This window comes from Tachyglossus aculeatus, chromosome 11 (assembly GCF_015852505.1).
Source record: "Tachyglossus aculeatus isolate mTacAcu1 chromosome 11, mTacAcu1.pri, whole genome shotgun sequence".
Lineage (NCBI taxonomy): Eukaryota > Metazoa > Chordata > Mammalia > Monotremata > Tachyglossidae > Tachyglossus > Tachyglossus aculeatus.
In genome coordinates this window covers 52543357-52561762 of record NC_052076.1, presented here as the reverse complement: position 1 = coordinate 52561762, position 18406 = coordinate 52543357, and the positions used below count along the sequence as shown (strand labels likewise).

General features: G+C 50.1%; 1 protein-coding gene across 2 annotated transcripts; it reads left to right on the top strand.

Annotated features, from left to right (window-relative positions):
- Nucleotides 1-35: 35 nt before the first annotated feature.
- On the top strand, nt 36-11180 carry LOC119934060 (TERF2 interacting protein). 2 transcript variants are annotated; one of them, XM_038753431.1, is made up of 4 exons: nt 36-111; nt 3195-4000; nt 8366-8493; nt 9143-11180. In XM_038753431.1, the coding sequence occupies exons 2-4, from the start codon at nt 3286-3288 to the stop codon at nt 9605-9607; spliced, it is 1308 nt and encodes a 435-aa protein (XP_038609359.1). In that variant the 5' UTR covers nt 36-111; nt 3195-3285; the 3' UTR covers nt 9608-11180. The 2 variants fall into 2 exon arrangements, with proteins under 2 accessions (XP_038609359.1, XP_038609360.1); XM_038753432.1 differs by having other exon boundaries at nt 69-106.
- The last annotated feature ends 7226 nt before the right edge of the window (nt 11181-18406 follow it).

The following is an 18406-nucleotide window of genomic DNA, read 5'->3' as shown; positions in this document are numbered from 1 at the left end:
GCCAACCCGGCCGCGCATGCGCGCCGCCGACCCGCTCTAGCCGCCGACACTCGACTGCTCCGCGGCGGAGGAGGGCGACAGCGGCGGAGGGGAAGAGCCGCGGGAGGTGAGGTGCGCTGCCTCTTTGTCCGCTCCCCGGGGGGCGCAGCGTTGTTCGCAGCGTTAGGCCCGTCCCCCCTCCCCATCCCCCCCCTTCATCATCATCATCATCAATCGTATTTATTGAGCGCTCACTGTGTGCAGAGCACTGTACTAAGCGCTTGGGAAGTGCAAGTCGGCAACACATAGAGACAGTCCCTACCCACCAGTGGGCTCACAGTCTAGAAGGGGGAGACAGAGAACAAAACCAAACATACTAACAAGATAAAATAAATAGAATAGATATGTACAAGTAAAATAAATAGAGTAATAAATATGTACAAACATATCTACATATATACAGGTGCTGTGGGGAAGGGAAGGAGGTAAGATGGGGGGATGGAGAGGGGGAGAGGAAGGAAGGGGCTCAGTGTGGGAAGGCCTCCTGGAGGAGGTGAGCTCTCAGTAGGGCCTTGAAGGGAGGAAGAGAGCTAGCTTGGCGGTGGGCAGAGGGAGGGCATTCCAGGCCCCCTTACCTCCTTCCCCTCCCCACAGCACATGTAGATATGTTTGTACGGATTTATTACTCTATTTATTTATTTTAGTTGTACATATCTATTCTATTGATTTTATTTTGTTGATATGTTTGGTTCTGTTGTCTGTCTCCCCCTTCTAGACTGCGAGCCCGCTGTTGGGTAGGGACCGTCCCTAGATGTTGCCAACTTGTCCTTCCCAAGCGCTTAGTCCAGTGCTCTGCACACAGTAAGCGCTCAGTAAATACGAATGAATGAATGAATGAATGCTGAGAGCTCACCTCCTCCAGGAGGCCTTCCCAGACTGAGCCCCCTCCTTCCTCTCCCCCTCTTACCTCCTTCCCCTCCCCACAGCACATGTATATATGTTTGTACAGATTTATTACTCTATTGTACATATGTATTCTATTGACTTTATTTTGTTAATATGTTTGGTTCTGTTCTCTGTCTCCCCCTTCTAGACTGTGAGCCCGCTGTTGGGTAGGGACCGTCCCTAGATGTTGCCAACTTGTCCTTCCCAAGCGCTTAGTACAGTGCTCTGCACACAGTAAGCGCTCAATAAATACGATTGAATGAATGAATGAATACTGAGAGCTCACCTCCTCCAGGAGTCCTTCCCAGACTGAGCCCCCTCCTTCCTTTCTCCCTTCTTCCCCTCCCCATCTCCCCCGCCTTACCTCCTTCCCCTCCCCACAGCACCTGTATATGTGTATGTATGTTTGTACGGATTTATTACTCTATTTTACTTGTACATATTTATTCTACTTATTTTATTTTGTTAATATGTTTTGTTCTCTGTCTCCCCCTTCTAGACTGTGAGCCCACTGTTGGGTAGGGACCGTCTCTAGATGTTGCCAACTTGGACTTACCAAGCGCTTAGTACAGTGCTCTGCGCACAGTAAGCGCTCAATAAATACGATTGAATGAATGAATGAATGAATGACCATCTTGCAAGGGACGGGGATCGGGTCCGCTCATTCTGGTGGATAATAATAATAATGATGGCATTTATTAAGCGCTTACTAGGTGCAAAGCACTGTTCTAAGCGCTGGGGGGGTTACAAGGTGATCAGGTTGTCCCACATGGGGCTCACAGCCTTAATCCCCATTTTACAGATGAGGTAACTGAGGCACAGAGAAGTGAAGTGACTTGCCCAAGTCACACAGCTGACAATTGGCAGAGCCGGGATTTGAACCCATGAGCCCCATGTGGGACAACTGATTTCCTTGTATTCCCCCCCCTACCCTGCGCTTAGAACAGTGCTTGGCACATAGTAAGCGCTTAACAAAAGCCATCAGTTATTATTTCATTCATTCATTCATTCAATCATATTGATTGAGCGCTTACTGTGTGCAGAGCACTGTACTAAGTGCTTGGGAAGTACAAGTTGGCAACATATAGAGACGGTCCCTACCCAACAGCGGGCTCACAGTCTAGAAGGGGGAGACAGAGAACAAAACATATTGACAAAATAAAATAAATAGAATAAATATGTACAAGTAAAATAAATAGAGTAATAAATACATGCAAACATATACATACATACAGGTGCTGTGTGGAGGGGAGGGGGAGAGGAAGGAGGGGGCTCAGTCTGGGAAGGCCTCCTGAAGTGCTTCCCAAGCGCTTAGTACAGTGCTCTGCACACAGCAAGCGCTCGATAAATACGACTGAATGAATGAACAAATACCATCATTATTATTATTATTATCCCTCCCTCCCTCCTTGGGGAGCCCCGGAGAGGCAGACCATTCCCGCTCCGTCAGCCATCCATCGTCCTCCTTCTATTTTTGTAGATTAATGTCTTGTCTCCCCCTCTAGACCGTGAGCTCTCTGTGGGTGGGGAATGTGTCCGTTTGTTATAATGTACTCTCCCAAGCGCTTAGTACAGTGCTCTGCACACAGTAGGCGCTCAATAAATACGATTGATGATGATGACACCTTGCTTTGCCTAAAGTAAGCGCTCAGTAAAGACAGTTGAATGAATGCATGAACGAATAAATGAATAAATACCATTGATTTAGCTTTTAAACCAACCAGCTCTTGGAAGATGCTTAATGCCTGGATGGGCTGGAAATGCGTGGTCACGCTGACACACACGCACACCCACTCCCCCCACAAATATTGGGAATAGGTTTTGGAAGCAGCGTGGCTCAGTGGAAAGAGCACGGGCTTGGGAGTCGCAGGTCATGGGTTCGAATCCCGCCCTCCCCCACATGCCTGCTGTGTGACCTTGGGCAAGTCACTTCGCTTCTCTGTGCCTCACTCCCCTCCTCTGTAAAATGGGGATTAAGACTGTGAGCCCCACATGGGACAACCTCATCTCCTTGTATTCCCCCCAGCGCTTAGAACAGCGCTTTGCGCATAGTAAGCGCTTACCAAATACCAACATTATTATTATTATTATTACTTTGCCCACTGCTCAGGACAGAAGACCCGTTCTAGGCTGTAAACTTGTGACGGGGCAGGGAACGCGTCCCCTAATTCTCTTGTACTCTCCCAAGAGCTTAGTACAGTGCTCTGCACAGAGCGAGTGCTCAATAAGTACGACCGATAGATCGTCTCTGCATCTCTTTTTACTTCCAGTCAGACCCCTTGGGTGATCCGTCGGAGAAGACCCTCTTGCCGGATTTTGTTTCTCCGCTCGATTTTTTCGGTCATTTAGATACTACGCAGCATGGCAGTCGAAGGCCTAGATGTGGGGAAGGACCCGAACAGTCCAACCCATTCCAGGACTCTGTTCGTCCAAGAAGACGGCAGCTCCATCTCCTTCTACGTGCGCCCCGGACCCACGAAGCGCCGGCTTTCCACCCTCATCCTTCACGGAGGGGGGACCCTGTGCCGCGTGCAGGAACCCGGGGCCGTAGCTCTGGCCCAGCCCGGGGAACCCATGGCGGAAGCCTCCGGGGACTTCATCTCCACCCAGTATATCACCGACTGCGTGGAGAAGAACGAGAGGCTGGACTTGGAGAAGTACAGGTTGGGTAAGGCGGCTGCCGGCAAAGTTGCCAAAGCGCCGGAAAATCCCAGAGCTGGGCAGGGCATCCAGGCTAGCGGTTCCCCGGAGCCCGGATCCGCCCGTCCGGGTCCCCTCGGCGGGCGCGTCCCCTTCACCGACTCGGAGGACGCGGCCATCCTGACCTACGTGAGGGAGAACGCCAGATCTCCCGGTTCGGTCACCGGCACCACCATTTGGAAAGCGATGGAGAAGGTGGCTTTGACCCAGCGTTCCTGGCAATCCATGAAGGACCGGTACTTGAAGCATCTGAAGGGCCAAGAGCACAAGTACCTCCTAGGGGACGGCCCTGCCGCTCCCGCGAACGGGAAGCTCAAGAGAAGAGCCGAGGACGCGGCGGCTCCGGACGGTGGTGAGGACCAGCTGGAAAGAGCCGGTAAGGTGGAAAAGTCGTACCCTGGCTAGGCGAGGTCGTCGTCATCAGCAGTCGTATTTATTGAGCGCTTACCGTGTGCAGAGCACTGGACTAAGCGCTTGGGAAGTACAAGTTGGCAACGTCTAGAGACAGTCCCTACCCAACAGGGGGCTCGCAGTCTGAAAGGGGGAGACAGGGAACAAAACCAAACGTACTAACAAAATAAAATAAATAGGATAGATATGTACAAATAAAATAAATAAATAAATAGAGTAATAAATAAATAGAGTAATAAATAAATAGAGTAATAATAAATAGAGTAATAAATAAATAGAGTAATAGAGTAATAAATAAATAGAGTAATAATAGAGTAATAAATAAATAAATAGAGTAATAAATAAATAGAGTAATAAATAAATAGAGTAATAGGTCCTACCGACAATGCGTGCGGGTGGGCTGGGAGACTCTTTTGGCCTCCGCTTGATTTCTAAAACATTTCTGTCAGCTGGCTCAATTTCGCAGAAACACATTTTTCCAAATTTCCTGATCCAAAGCCCGACTTTTCCTTATGCCATAGTCTCCAAGGTTTCCAGGTCCCTGCATTGCCCTCCTTTCGCCCAAGAGGGCTGTGAGCCCCGGCTCCTTCCTTCTAGAAGAGGGGTCGAGAACCCGTGCCTTGCGAGCCACGTCCGGCTCTTGTGGGAACCAAATCATCAATCGTATTTATGGAGCGCTTACTGGGTGCAGAGCACTGGACTAAGCGCTTGGGAAGCACAAGTTGGCAACGTATAGAGACGGTCCCTACCCAACAGTGGGCTCACAGTCTAAAAGAACCAAATGTGGCTCTCGAGCCTAGGCGGCCTTGGTCCCACGAGAGGGATGCCAGTAACTTTACTTCTGCAAAGAAAATTTGTGCAGGAAATTGGGCAGGAAGTAGGTTGCCTCCCGAGGGGGGACCAAGGTGGAGGCTCCATGTCTGACCACATTGTAAGGTGAGCCCCCCGCTTTCCCCTTGTGCAGACCACCACCCCAGGGTAAGCAGCAACGGCCCCAAAGCGGGCCAGCCAAATTGTGCGGAGAATGAGACTGCTGACCCACCATGGTGTCGGCTGTGGGGTGTGTTCATAATGGCCACAGGTGGGCTAAGAGATGAACAGGAAAGCTCTAGGGAAGAGGCCAAGTTAAGTGATAATGGAGGAGGAAGAAAACCAGCATATATGATAATGGCATTTATTAATCGCTTACTATGTGCAAAGCACTGTTCTAAGCGCTGGGGAGGTTACAGGGTGATCAGGTTGTCCCACGGGGGGCTCACAGTCTTCATCCCCATTTTCCAGATGAGGGAACTGAGGCACAGGGAAGTGAAGTGACTCGCCCAAAGTCACCCAGCTGACAAGTGGCAGAGCCGGGATTTGAACCCATGACCTCTGACTCCAAAGCCCGTCCTCTTTCCACTGAGCCACGCTGAGTTCAGTTCTCTTTTTGTCTCTACCCCAACCCCCAGTTATCAGAGATGGGCAGCCCGCTGTTGGGCAGGGACTGCCTCTATATGCTTCAATCAATCAATCAATCATGTTTATTGAGCGCTTACTGTGTGCAGAGCACTGTACTAAGCGCTTGGGAAGTCCAAGTTGGCAATATATAGAGACAGTCCCTACCCAACAGTGGGCTCACAGTCTAAAAGGGGGAGACAGAGAACAAAACCAAACATACTAACAAAATAAAATAAATAGAATAGATATGTACAAGTAAAATAAATAGAGTAATAAATATTTACAAACATATATACATATATACAGGTGCAGTGGGGAAGGGAAGGAGGTAAAATGGGGGGGATGGAGAGGGATGAGGGGGAGAGGAAGGAAGGAGCTCAGTCTGGAAAACCACCGGAGCCGCCGGGTTGAATCCTCCGGGCGGACTTTCGAACTTGTACTTCCCAAGCGCTTAGTACAGTGCTCTGCACACAGTAAATGCTCAATAAATACGATTGAAAATGCCGGTTGTTACCAAATCCTCTAAGCCCAATTACTCCTCCGGGCGCCGAGGCGGGTGGAGGGATCTCAAGATTCGTGTCACATTAGTGGGGAGAGGGGCATAATTTGGCACTTTGCCCATCGACTGCTCAATGGTTTGTTTTGTTTTACCCTCGTGCCTGCAAAAAGCTGCTGACCCCTGCCCTGAGACCATTTCCCCTCCTCTTTCCCCAAAACCCGATCCCACCCCTCCTTGTAAAGCTCTCTCCTGATCCCCAAAGTCATCCTCCATAATTCCTGACCCCTGCCCTCCAGCACCTTTCGGCCTCAAGGATCTCTATATGAACAACTCCAGGCCTTTGGGGAACTCTCTCCTCCATCACTCAGGAGAGGCGTTCAGAAGGGAAACAGCCAACAGGCCAATGCAAACCACAAGGTGGTGGGGTGGGATCTCCCTGAGGTCAGTTTCTGTCTGGATTTAAAAAGATTAAGATCAAATACCTTCAGTAAGCACTTTTACAAATACCATCATTATTATTATTCTTCAGTAATCACGCCCAGTCACCCGATTAGTGGCCTAACGTTGTTAGAACTGGCATTTTCATTCTCGTCGACAGCAATATCCTCAAACCGAGCCCTTATTTTGCCCATGAGTGGGTTCATTCGTTGTGGTTTCTTTGTTGCTTTGAATGTTTGAATCCAGTCCAGTTGCCATTTCAGTTCTGAGCGCAGAGGCTCAGGGCCTGGGGTTTGTCAGTAGTGGGACTGCCTGGGGGCCGATGGACTGATTTGTCTCCTTGCTCCTCCTCTCCAGCCCATCCGGTGCTTAGAACAGTGCTTGGCACATAGTAAGCACTTAACAAATACCCTCATTACATCAAACAAGATTGTTTAGCTCTGCAAGCTGCACTCTCACAGTTCCAGCAGGGGCCAGAAAGAGGAATTCTTATTAAAAGCACAAGAATTCATTCAATTCCATTTTAGCAATAAGTGTAAACCAAACCCTTCACTTAATAATAATAATGGCATTTATCAAGCGCTTACTATGTGCAAAGCACCATTCTAAGCGCTGGGGAGGTTACAAGGTGATCAGGTTGTCCCACCTGGGGGGGGCTCAGAGTCTTAATCCTCATTTTACAGATGAGGTAACTGAGGCACAGAGAAGCGAAGTGACTTGCCCAAAGTCACACAGCTGACAATTGGCGGAGCCGGGATTTGAACCCATGATCTCCGACTTTAAAGCCTGTGCTGTTTCCACCGAGCCACGCTGCCTCTACACTTGAAACGGAGCTTTTGAGCGGTATATTTGTGTGGGGTTTTGTTTATAAAGGACATGGCAGTCTTCTGCAGCCATAGATAATTGTTATCTGTATTTGAGTAAGAAAACCACCCCCCAGGAACTAGACCTTTTTAAAAGGGAAAAAAGAATTCCAGATTTGTTGCTTTAGCGTAGGATCAATTTGAAACTTCGAAGTCTTTGTGGGGAGGATTTAGATCCTTCACTGATGCTCCCTACGTTTAGGTTGGATTTTTCAAAGCCAGACCTAAAAGGCGTTTTTCAGCTTCTGACTTGGATGTAGAAGGTTGTGTTTTTTCTCTGGGATCTGTGGCATATGGATAAGAGCAAGGTTTAATGGAAAGGGCACAGGCCTGAGAGTCAGAGGACCTGAGTTCTAAACCTGGCTCTGCCACTGGTCTACTGTGTGACCTTGGATGAGTCATTTAACTTCTCTATGCCTCAATTTCCTCATCTGGAAAATAGGGATTCAATACCTGTTCTCCCTCCTACTTAGACTGTGAGCCTCATGTGGGACAGGGTCTCTGTCTACTGGATTATTTTGTGTCTATCACAGCATTTAGTACAAGCTTGGCTCATAATGCTTAACAAATGCCACAATGGTGGGTTTGTGGAGCCTTTCAGGTGTTTGTGTGTGTGTGTGATTTTTTTCTTTGTATTAAGCGATTACTATGTGTCAGGCACCAATCTAAGCGCCGGTTAAATACAAGTTAATCAGGCTGGACACCATCTCTGTCCCTTATGGGGCTCACAGTCCAGCTAGGAGGGAGGAACAGATATTGAACCCCCATTTTACAGATGAGGAAACTGGGGCACATCAAAGTTGTGACTTGCCCGAGGTCACAGAGCAGGCAAGAGGCGGAGCTACGATTAGAACCCAGGTCCTCTGGCTTCCATCCCCTCGGCCTCTCTGCTTCCCCGATGACGACGATGAATGGCAAGCGGTGGTTCTTGTTAGAGATTCCGATCTGTAGGGTAAACCCGGCCCTCGGCTGGGTTGTTTTCAGCTTTGAAACGGGGAAAAATTGTGCGCCGACCCTTCCTGGAGCCGGCTGGCCCCTGCTTGAGCTAGAGGGTGACGGGGTGGGGGGCCGTCTCTGTCCGTTTGTTTTGCAGAGCCGCCGAAGAAGAAGGCTCCCGCGGGACCCCCGCAGAAGGAGGTTCCAGAGCCCCCAGCCCAAGGCAGCGGCCCAGCGGAGGGGAGTATTTTCCAAGAGGCCAACCGGGAGTTTGAGGAAACCGAGGTGCGTTCCCGGTGTTGAAACCAGGCGGAGAGGAGGTTGTATGGAGTGACTCTCGAAATGGCTCAGTCCATGGTATTTATCGGCTTAGAGCGCTGTACTTGGGAGCGTACAGTGCAACAGAGTTGGTAGAGACGTTCCTCGCTCATAGCAAGCTTACAGTTTAGCTGGGGTGAGGACAGACTTTAGTATAAAAAATTGCGGATAGGTACATAAACGCCGTGGGGCTGAGGGTGGGGTCAATATTAAGCGCCCAGAAGTCGCGGATCCAAGTTCATAGGCAATGCAGAAGGGCGAGGGGGCCAGGGAAAAGACAGCTTAACTGGGGAGTCTCTTGGAGAGACTTTTTTTTGTGGTATTTGTTAAGTGCTTACTATGTGCCAGGCACTGTACTAAGTGCTGGGGTAGATACAAGATAAATCAGGTTAGACGCAGTCCACGTCCCACATAAGGGTCACGGTCTTAATCCCCATTTTACGGATGAGGGACCCAAGGCTCAGAGAAGTGAAGCGACTTGGCCAAGGTCACCCAGCAGACAGGTGGTGGAGGCAGGATTAGAATCCAGTTCCTTCTGATTCTCGGGCCCGGGCTTTCCCCACTGGGCCACACTGCTTCTCAAGGAGAATGTAACCTTAACACTTACTCTCCTTAGGTTGATGATTCCACCCCTGACCTCGATGAGAGCGTGATAAAGGGTGGCGCCGATGCCAACGCCAGCTCTGAAAAGCCGGTCCCGGAGAAGGCCGGGGCCCCGGAGGAGGACACCTCCAGCACCACCACGGTAGTGGTGGAAAGCCAGCTTCAAGCCGAAGAGGGGCCTTCAAGCCCTTCCCTGAGTCCACCCGAGGTGGGAGCCGCCATCCGAGCCATCCAGCATCTAATGGAGGAATTCAACTTGGACCTGTCAACGGTCACGCAGGCCTTCCTGAAGAACAGCGGAGAACTGGCCTCCACCTGCCACTTCCTGCGGACCGGCCGGCGGGCTGACGGTTACCCGATCTGGAGCCGGCAGGATGACCTGGATTTACAGGGCCAAGACGAGGATGACCGGAACAGGCTGATCCAAAAATTCGGGGCTCAGAACGTAGCCAGGAGGATTGAGTTCAGAAACAGCTGAGAGCAAGAAATTCCCTCAAACCGTCACGGGGGGTGATGGGGAAAGATTGGGGTTGGGCGGAGTGGCCCCCGAGGGGAGTACGAGACCGATATCACGGGCTGGCGGGAGGTGGCTAAGTGGGGCTTCAGGAAGCTACTGTAGACCTGGTCCTCTGTGGACCAGGTCCGGATTCAACTGACCCCTGGGCCAGTCCTGGTTCCAGGTGACCAGCTTGGGTCCCCTCTTGCACACACACCCCCCGCTTCAGCATCCCATGCCCTACTCCACTCTATCCCATTTCCACGTAGAACTAGATTGAAGCAGGGCATGACAGATGTGCGGTGCTTTCCGGCAGAAGCAGCCGCCCAAACCGGCTGCAGAGGAACCCCCCCTCCCCACCCCGAGACAATAGAACCACACATGTGTTAGAACTGTGCACGTGTCAATACTTTGCAAAGGAGGAACCAGCACTCAAGGAGGGCGCGCCTCAGCCTCCGTTCTGGTCCCCGCCGAACCTGGGCCTAACTTTGTTCCCCGGACCCGGCTCGGACTTTCGGGCGGGGAGGGGGGTGGCTGGGAATGGTGGGATCCAGACCCGGGGTCAGCGTGGGTTGTACTGTGTAAATGGAGCCGGTATAGGACCGGCTGCAGGGCCCGGATCACCGGAGGTTGGCCTGTGAAGTTTCCAGTTTGGTCAGGCTCTGACAGCTGCCCATTCCAAGGGTGTGAACCTCTCCCCTTTCCTCTCTCCCACCGGGAAACTCCCTTTACCAACAGAGCATTAGGGATTCAGAACGGCCACAGGAACGTATAGGTGTGGGGGCCCGCACCCAACAGATCCAGCGCTTTGCACATAGTAAGCACTTAATACCATCATTATTATCTTGACCTTGGCCATCTCTCACCGTCACTGCTGAGGTACCTGCAGTTCATCACCATCAAGCAGGTTGGAGTGAACTGAAGAAGACTGCCATAAAACCAAGTGGAAAAGACCCCCCACCCACCCACCGAACAATTTACAACTTCACCCCATTAATGAGAGGAAAGGCCAAAAGACAGGAAAGCAGTGCTAATTAAATGGTTCCTTCTGCTGCTCTGGGCATGTAGGGATAGCCAGGCGTCCCTTAGGACTGCTAAAATCTTCATTTTGGAAAACTAGGGAAAGGCCAAGGAGATGCACCCCCTCCTTCCCCAACAGTGAGGGCGGAGTGGACAGGAATAAAGACCCTCCTCATCCCCAAGTAGCAACAGGGCCGAAAACCAGGGAGGGACCGGGAAATTCCAGGGGATGGGAGCACCATAACGAACCTGTCGGAGAGGCGGGTCCCGTGGAAGCTGACATCAGATCCAACCACCAGCCAAGACGTGTCTTGTCAATTCATCAGGTGTCGAGCCAAGCTGAATCCCAGCCTCGTAATACTTGGTAACATCGTCTCCCTGCCCGTCTTGGCCTGGGACAGACGGCAGGAGGGAGGTGGAGGTGCCTGAGTCCCACAGACCTGCTGCTTTTCTTCCTAAGGACCCCAAACCCCTCATCTCCCAACTGCTCCTCTGTAACGGACACTTAGTATTAAATGTTATCTTGTAGATATAATAGGGCAACGTCTCTTGGTTTATGTGCCATCTGTTATTGATCAGTCAGGTGGTGTTTGAGTGCTAACTCTGGGGAGTGCACTTCCTGTAATAATTCCACGGGGGTGTGAAAAAGTAGACACGGTCTCTGCTTTCAAGAAGCGTATGTTTCTTTCTCTGCTGGGGGCTATAAGTATTAATTATTGACTTATAAGAGAAGCAGCGTGGCTTAGTGGAAAGAGCCTGGGCTCGGGAGTCAAAGGTCGTGGTTCTGATCCCGGCTCCACCACTTATCAATCAATCAATCGTATTTATTGAGCACTTACTGTGTGCAGAGCACTGTACTAAGCACTTGGGAAGTACAAGCTGGCAACATATAGAAACAGTCCCTACCCAACAGTGGGCTCACAGTCTAGAAGGGGGAGACAGAGAACAAAACCAAACATACTAACAGAATAAAATAAATAGAATAGATAGGTACAAGTAAAATAAATAAAGAGTGATAAATATGTACAAACATATATACAGGTGCTGTGGGGAAGAGAAGGAGGTAAGATGTGGGGGATGGAGAGGAGGACGAGGGGGAGAGGAAGGAAGGGGCTGTGTGACTTTGGGCAAGTCACTTCACTTCACTGTGCCTCAGTGACCCTATCTGTAAAATGGGGATTAAGACCGTGATCCCAGAAGGGACAACCTGATTACCTTGTATCTACCACAGCACTTAGAACAGTGCCTGGCACACACTAAGCGCTTAACAAATACCATCATTATTATTATTATTTATGTGGGACTTGGCTCAGCAGGAGCTGATGTTTTCTGGCAGTTTTATTCAGGTGATCATTTGCTCTGCATTTACTATGTGGCAAACACTGTACTTAGTGCTGGGTAGATCCAAGATAATCAGGTCTAGGGGGATATCCTGGGTCTGATTAAAATGCATCTCTTTGAGACCTTAAAGTCTCACTCTAGAGCAATCCTGCTTCTTCCAGGCCAGTGTTTATTAACATTTCCGAGTGGTAATGGCAGCTGTTTTCATTCATTCATTCAATTGTATTTATCAAGCACTTACTGTTAGCAAAGCACTCTACTTAGCACTTGGGAGAGTACAATATAACAACAACGGACATATTTCCTGCCCACAGGGAGCTCGCAGCCTAGAGGGAGAGATAGAGGTTAATATACATACATACATAATAACCGAAGTGGCCCGTGGGCCAGTTTGCTGATATTATTCGGTATTCAGAGCCCTTTCATTGTTCTCACCGAAGCTCCTTTTGTGTTAAGGGGCACCTGGGGGGGGGGAGGAAAGAAGAGAAGAGAGAGACAGACTTAGAGAGAGACTGTTCCTAGGTAGCTGAGTCTCCGGTCTGAATCCCTCGTGGGCGCATGTGTGTCCATCCCCTGGTTATTTCAGTCTCTGGTCTGTACCTCAATCAATCAGTGGTCATTACTGAGCATTTACTGTGGGTAGAGTGCTGGGAAAATACAATATACAGTTGGTGGACATGTTCCCTGTCCCTAAGGAGCTTACAGTTGTGTGTGTGTGTTTGTTCTAGACTGTGAGCCCGTTGTTGGGTAGGGCCCGTCTCTATATGTTGCCAAACTGGATTTCCCAAGTGCTTAGTCCAGTGCTCTGCACACAGTAAGCGCTCAATAAATACGAGTGAATGAATGAATGTGTATGAATGAATGAATGGTGTGTGTGTGTGTGTTTGGCTCAGTGGAAAAGAGCCCGGGCTTTGGAGTCAGAGGTCATGGGTTCAAATCCCGGCTCCGCCACTTGTCAGCTGTGTGACTTTGGTCAAGTCACTTCACTTCTCTGGGCCTCAGTTCCCTCATCTGTAAAATGGGGATGAAGACTGTGAGCCCCCGCAGTGGGACAACCTGATCAACTTGTAACCTCCCCAGCGCTTAGAACAGTGCTTTGCACATAGTAAGCGCTTAATAAATGCCATCATTATTATTATTATTATACCCCTTCCCTTCCTCCCCCACTACCCTGGCACTCAGACTACTGGGCAGTGTTTTGAGGCCCTGAATGAGGGCGATGGCGATGCCAGCCACGTGCCCCTGGTATGGAGGAGCTGGGGGTGGGTACACACAGCAAGTGCGCAGGAAAAAACATTGATTGGGGGTGGTGAGGGTGCAGCACACTGGGAAGGACACAATCATTTGATATACATTTCCAACCCAAGCAAGCCAAAGCACCTTGGATAGGCAGGGAGTTGCCTATCTCTGTAGCCACTATGGAAGCAGAGTGGCTCAGTGGAAAAGAGCCGGGGCTTTGGAGTGAGAGGTCATGGGTTCAAATCCCGGCTCTGTCAATTGTCAGCTGTGTGACTGTGGGCAAGTCACTTCACTTCTCTGGGCCTCAGTGACCTCATCTGTAAAATGGGGATGAAGACTGTGAGCCCCACGTGGGACAACCTGATCACCTTGTAACCTCCCCAGTGCTTAGAACAGTGCTTTGCACATAGTAAGCCCTTAATAAATGCCGTCATTATTATTATTATTATTCCCGGTGAGCTGGTCCACACTGTGAGACTCCCTAAGAGAACCATCTCTGGTGGCATCCCCCTAGGTGAGCATTTTCTTTTGGCTGACTCACCTTCACCAAAGGGAAGCCGGGATCAGACTTCAGGGCTGTCGCAAAAGGAACCACAGAAGGGCTATCGGGCTCGAGGTAGAAACAGTGTGGGGAGTGGGAAAGTCGTTTTTTAAAAACGGTAAGTCCACGGAAAAATTTGCTTGGAGAAAACTGTCCCGGCAAAGAAAAATGAAGCTTTTTGAGAAAAATGAAGCCTTTTGGTCCCCCAGGACCAGAGGGAGTCCCGAGTCAACTGAAAACTTGTCCCCTGCACACCCCTGAGGTTTTATTAGCCAGGGTCAGTGTTTATTGCACTTTCCTTATCTAAGAATATTCAAGCCTTTATCTAAGAATATTCAAGCCTGGCACCTGTGGCTTAGAGGATAAGAAAGACCATGGGTCCTTGGGATTAGCTATGCTGGATGGAACCTAAAATCTCCATTTAATCTGAATAGTCTCCCTGGGAAAGAGATCTTTTCCAGTGAATGTTTGTTTTGGGTTCACAGTACAAAAATTCTCACCACCTCATCCTGCCCCCCTCCCTTTGTGTTTGCACACACCCGAAAAATGCAGCCACTATGAGCTGTGCCAAGGTGGCGGCCGATTCCACAAAGTCCACGGTGGCACCCAAAAGCTGGAGCTTCCCACCTGTCCGAGCACTTAAAACAGTGCTTTGCACATAGTAAAAGCTCAACGAATGCCATTATTATTATTATTATTATTCCAAGTGTAGCAGCAGTAGCAGGGAGGAGGAAGCAATACCAGCGCAGGCCGGACGGCAAAGACACGGCTCGGCTTGGGCCTACGCGGGGCAGCCGGGGTTCCTCCACGTCAAGCCGCCTTGCGTCCTTTTACCACCCGCAAAAATAGCTCACACAGGGACCCTCGTCCGGCCACACCGTCCCTTCATGTTTGCACACACCCGAAAAATGCAGCCGCTATGAGCTGTGCCAAGGTGGCAGCTGATTCCACAAAGTCCACGGTGGCACCCAAAACCTGGAGCTTCCCACCGGTCCGAGCACTTAGAACAGTGCTTTGCACATAGTAAGAGCTTAATGAATGCCATTATTATTATTATTATTATTCCAAGTGCAGCAGCAGTAGCAGGGAGGAGGAAGCAATACCAGCACAGGCCGGACGGCAAAGACACGGCTCGGCTTGGGCCTACGCGGGGAGCCGGGGTTCCTCCACGTCAAGCCGCCTTGCGTGCTTTTACCACCCACAAAAATAGCTCACACAGGGACCCTCGTCCGGCCAACGTGTGGCTGGGATACCGTCCATCTCTCCCCAGGACATTGGCTCTGTTCGGGCTCCTTGCCAATTGGACAGCAACAGTCGGTCGTATCCCATCTCATGCAACCCAGAGGCCCCTGGTGCCGGAAAGGGGAGAGGGGATGGGGCTGGTTTCTTACCTCGGAGTCACTGCACGGGCTGGAGGTTGCCTGCTGGAGACCTTATCTCGGGCACTAGTCCCCTCAGGAGACAGCCGGCTCTAATCACACAGGCCTTCCCACTCTGTCTCTCAGACTGGCGCTCCCTTAGTGACATCGCAAGCTCTCTCACCTCCTCCATCTGCTCAATCACCCGGTGGCATCTTCCTGAGAAAGAATCAAGATGTCAGTGGGGGACGGGCAACTTCCCGAGGGTCACCGAGCCCAACTCCCCAGGAGATCTGATCCCCCAAATCTGTGCCCTGCATCATCCCCATTTTTTTAATGGTATTTGATGATGATGATGGCACTTGTACATATCTATTTACTTGTACATATCTATTCTTACTTGTACATATCTATTCTTTACTTGTACATATCTATTCTTTACTTGTACATATCTCTTCTTACTTGTACATATCTATTCTATTTATTTTATTTTGTTAGTATGTTTGGTTTTGTTCTCTGTCTCCCCCTTTTAGACTGTGAGCCCACTGTTGGGTAGGAACTGTCTCTATATGTTGCCAACTTGTACTTCCCAAGCGCTTAGTACAGTGCCCTGCACACAGTAAGCGCTCAATAAATACGATTGATTGATTTATTAAGCGCTTACTATGTGCAATGCACTGTTCTAAGCGCTGGGGAGGTTACAAGGTGATCAGGTTGTCTCACAGGGGGCTCACAGTCTTCATCCCCATTTTACAGATGAGGTAACAGGCACAGAGAAGTGAAGTGACTTGCCCAAAGTCACACAGCTGATAATCGGCAGAGCCGGGATTTGAACCCATGACCTCTGACTCCAAAGCCCACACTCTTTCCACTGAGCCATGCTGCTGTATTTGTTAAGCACTTATAATATGCCAGCCACTGTACTAAGCGCTGGGGTACATACAATCTAACGAGTTGGACACAGTCCAGGCCCCTCCATTGGACTCAGGGAATTAACTCCAATTTTACAAATGGAAGGACTGAGGCACAGAGAAGTGAAGCGACTTGCAGGAGGTCTCCCTGCAGACAAGTGGCGGAGCCGGGTTTAGAACCCAGATCCTTCTGATTCCCAGACTCGTGCTCTATCCCCTAGGCCATGCTGCTTCTCCTTTGTCCCTGTGTTCTTCCCAACCCTGCCTGGCTGCGGGAAAGGGATGGAAGTTTGTGGGCAGGAGAGGAGAAGGATGGCAGGAGGCAGCTCTAGTCTGTTCGGGACTTGGTTCCGGGACAAATTCCAGCCCTAGCCCAGGCTCCGGACCAGCCGGTCACTCGGCGGGATGACAGCGTCCCTGCCTATAACCTTCGGAGACTCTTCTCTCGGTCAGCTTGGATCCACAGACTGAGTCCAGGGTCGGAGTTGGACCGGGATGGTCTGGGCCTGTTCGCAAATGGCCCAAGATGTCTGGGCACTAGGGAACGGGTGAAAAAGCGTTAAAGAACCACAGAGGTAGGCTCGGCACTCGGGATTTCTCTGCTTTCTCCACTGGCCGGCATGCCCTTTCGGGGAGAAGTTTGTTTCCAGAAGGTCCTGCCAGTCTAATCTCAAGCTGGAGCAGCGAGAGGCCAACAGGGGCTGAGCGGTGACCCCTCATCCCCCGGAGACCATCCAAACCTCGGCTTGTTGCGCTCCCGTTCTCTTATTCATTCATTCAATTGTATTTATCGAGCACTTACTGTGTGCAGAGCACTGGACTAAGCACTTGGGAGAGTATAATAAAACAATAAACAGACACATTCCCTGCCCACAACATGCTAACAGTCTAGAGGGGGAGATGGACATTAATATAAATAAATAAATTACGGATATGTACATAAATGCTGTGGGGCTGAGATGGGAACGAATAAAGGGAGCAAGTCAGGGTGACGCAGAAGGGAGTGGAAGAAGTGGAAAGGAGGGCTTGGTCAATGAAGGCCTCTTGGAGGAGATATGCTTTCAATAAGGCATCAAAGGAGGGGGAGAGGAATTATCTGCCGGATTTGAGGAGGGAGGGCATTCCAGGCCAGGGGCAACGTGTGGGCGAGAGGTCGGCAGCTAGATAGGCGAGATGGAGGTACAGTTAGAAAGTTAGCATTAGAGGAGCTAAGTGTATGGGCTGGCTTGTAGCCGGAGAGTAGTGAGGTGAGGGAGGAGGGGGCAAGGGGATTGTGTGCTTTAAAGCCAGTGGTGAGAAGTTTCGTTTGATGTGGAGGTAGATGGGCAATCACTTGAGCCTCTTGAGGAGTGGGGAAACATGTCCTGAATGTTTTTGTAGAAAAATGATCCAGGCAGCAGAGTGAAGAGTGAACTGGGGTTGCAAGAAACAGGAAGCTGGAAGGTCAGCAAGGAGGTTGATACTGTAAGTATGTTTGGTTTTGTTCTCTGTCTCCCCCTTTTAGACTGTGAGCCCACTGTTGGGTAGGGACTGTCTCTAGATGTTGCCAACTTGCACTTCCCAAGCGCTTAGTACAGTGTTCTGCACACAGTAAGCGCTCAATAAATACGATTGATTGATTGATTCCCTCAACCATCCAAACGGCCTCCTCAGGACTCATATATTCAGTCCCCCTCTACTTCTGCTTCTCCCTCCTCCTTTCTCTCCCCCTTCCTGTCTCCCTTCCTCTCCCCCTTCTGCTTTGACTGTTACCCAGTTTCTTCTATGTCACACAAAAACCGGAGGGTTATAAAAGGGTAACTGTTAAATATCTTTGCCAAACGTAATTGAAGAAGGTCAGCATAGACAAAGGATAGTAAATGGATCAACGCAGCCTAGTGAAAAGGGCACAGGCCTAGGAGTGAGAGGACCCGAGCTCTAATCCCAGCTCTGCGAGTTGGTGCTGTGTGACCTTGGGCAAGTCACTTAATCAATCAATCAATCGCATTTGTTGAGCGCTTACTGTGTGCAGAGCACTGTACTAAGCGCTTGGGAAGTACAAGCTGGCAACATATAGAGAAGCAACGTGGCTCAGTGGAGAAGAGCACGGGCTTTGGAGTCAGAGGTCGTGGGTTCAAACCCCGGCTCTGCCAATTGTCTTTGGGTAAGTCACTTAACTTCTCTGGGCCTCAGTTACCTCATCTGTAAAATGGGGATTGAGACTGTGAGCCCCCCGTGGGACAACCTGATCACCTTGTAATCTCCCCAGCTCTTAGAACAGTGCTTTGCACCTAGTAAGCACTTAATAAATGCCATCATCATCACATGTTTTGTTGTCTGTCTCCTCCTTCTAGACTGTGAGCCCACTGTTGGGTAGGGACCGTCTCTATAT

Bases quoted from the DNA above. Each gene is read 5' to 3' on its own strand.
- LOC119934060 (XM_038753431.1), top strand. From the start codon at position 3,286: ATGGCAGTCGAAGGCCTAGATGTGGGGAAGGACCCGAACAGTCCAACC. The intron at 4,001-8,365 runs GTAAGGTGGAAA...TTTGTTTTGCAG, and splicing joins GGACCAGCTGGAAAGAGCCG to AGCCGCCGAAGAAGAAGGCT. The intron at 8,494-9,142 runs GTGCGTTCCCGG...TACTCTCCTTAG, and splicing joins GGGAGTTTGAGGAAACCGAG to GTTGATGATTCCACCCCTGA.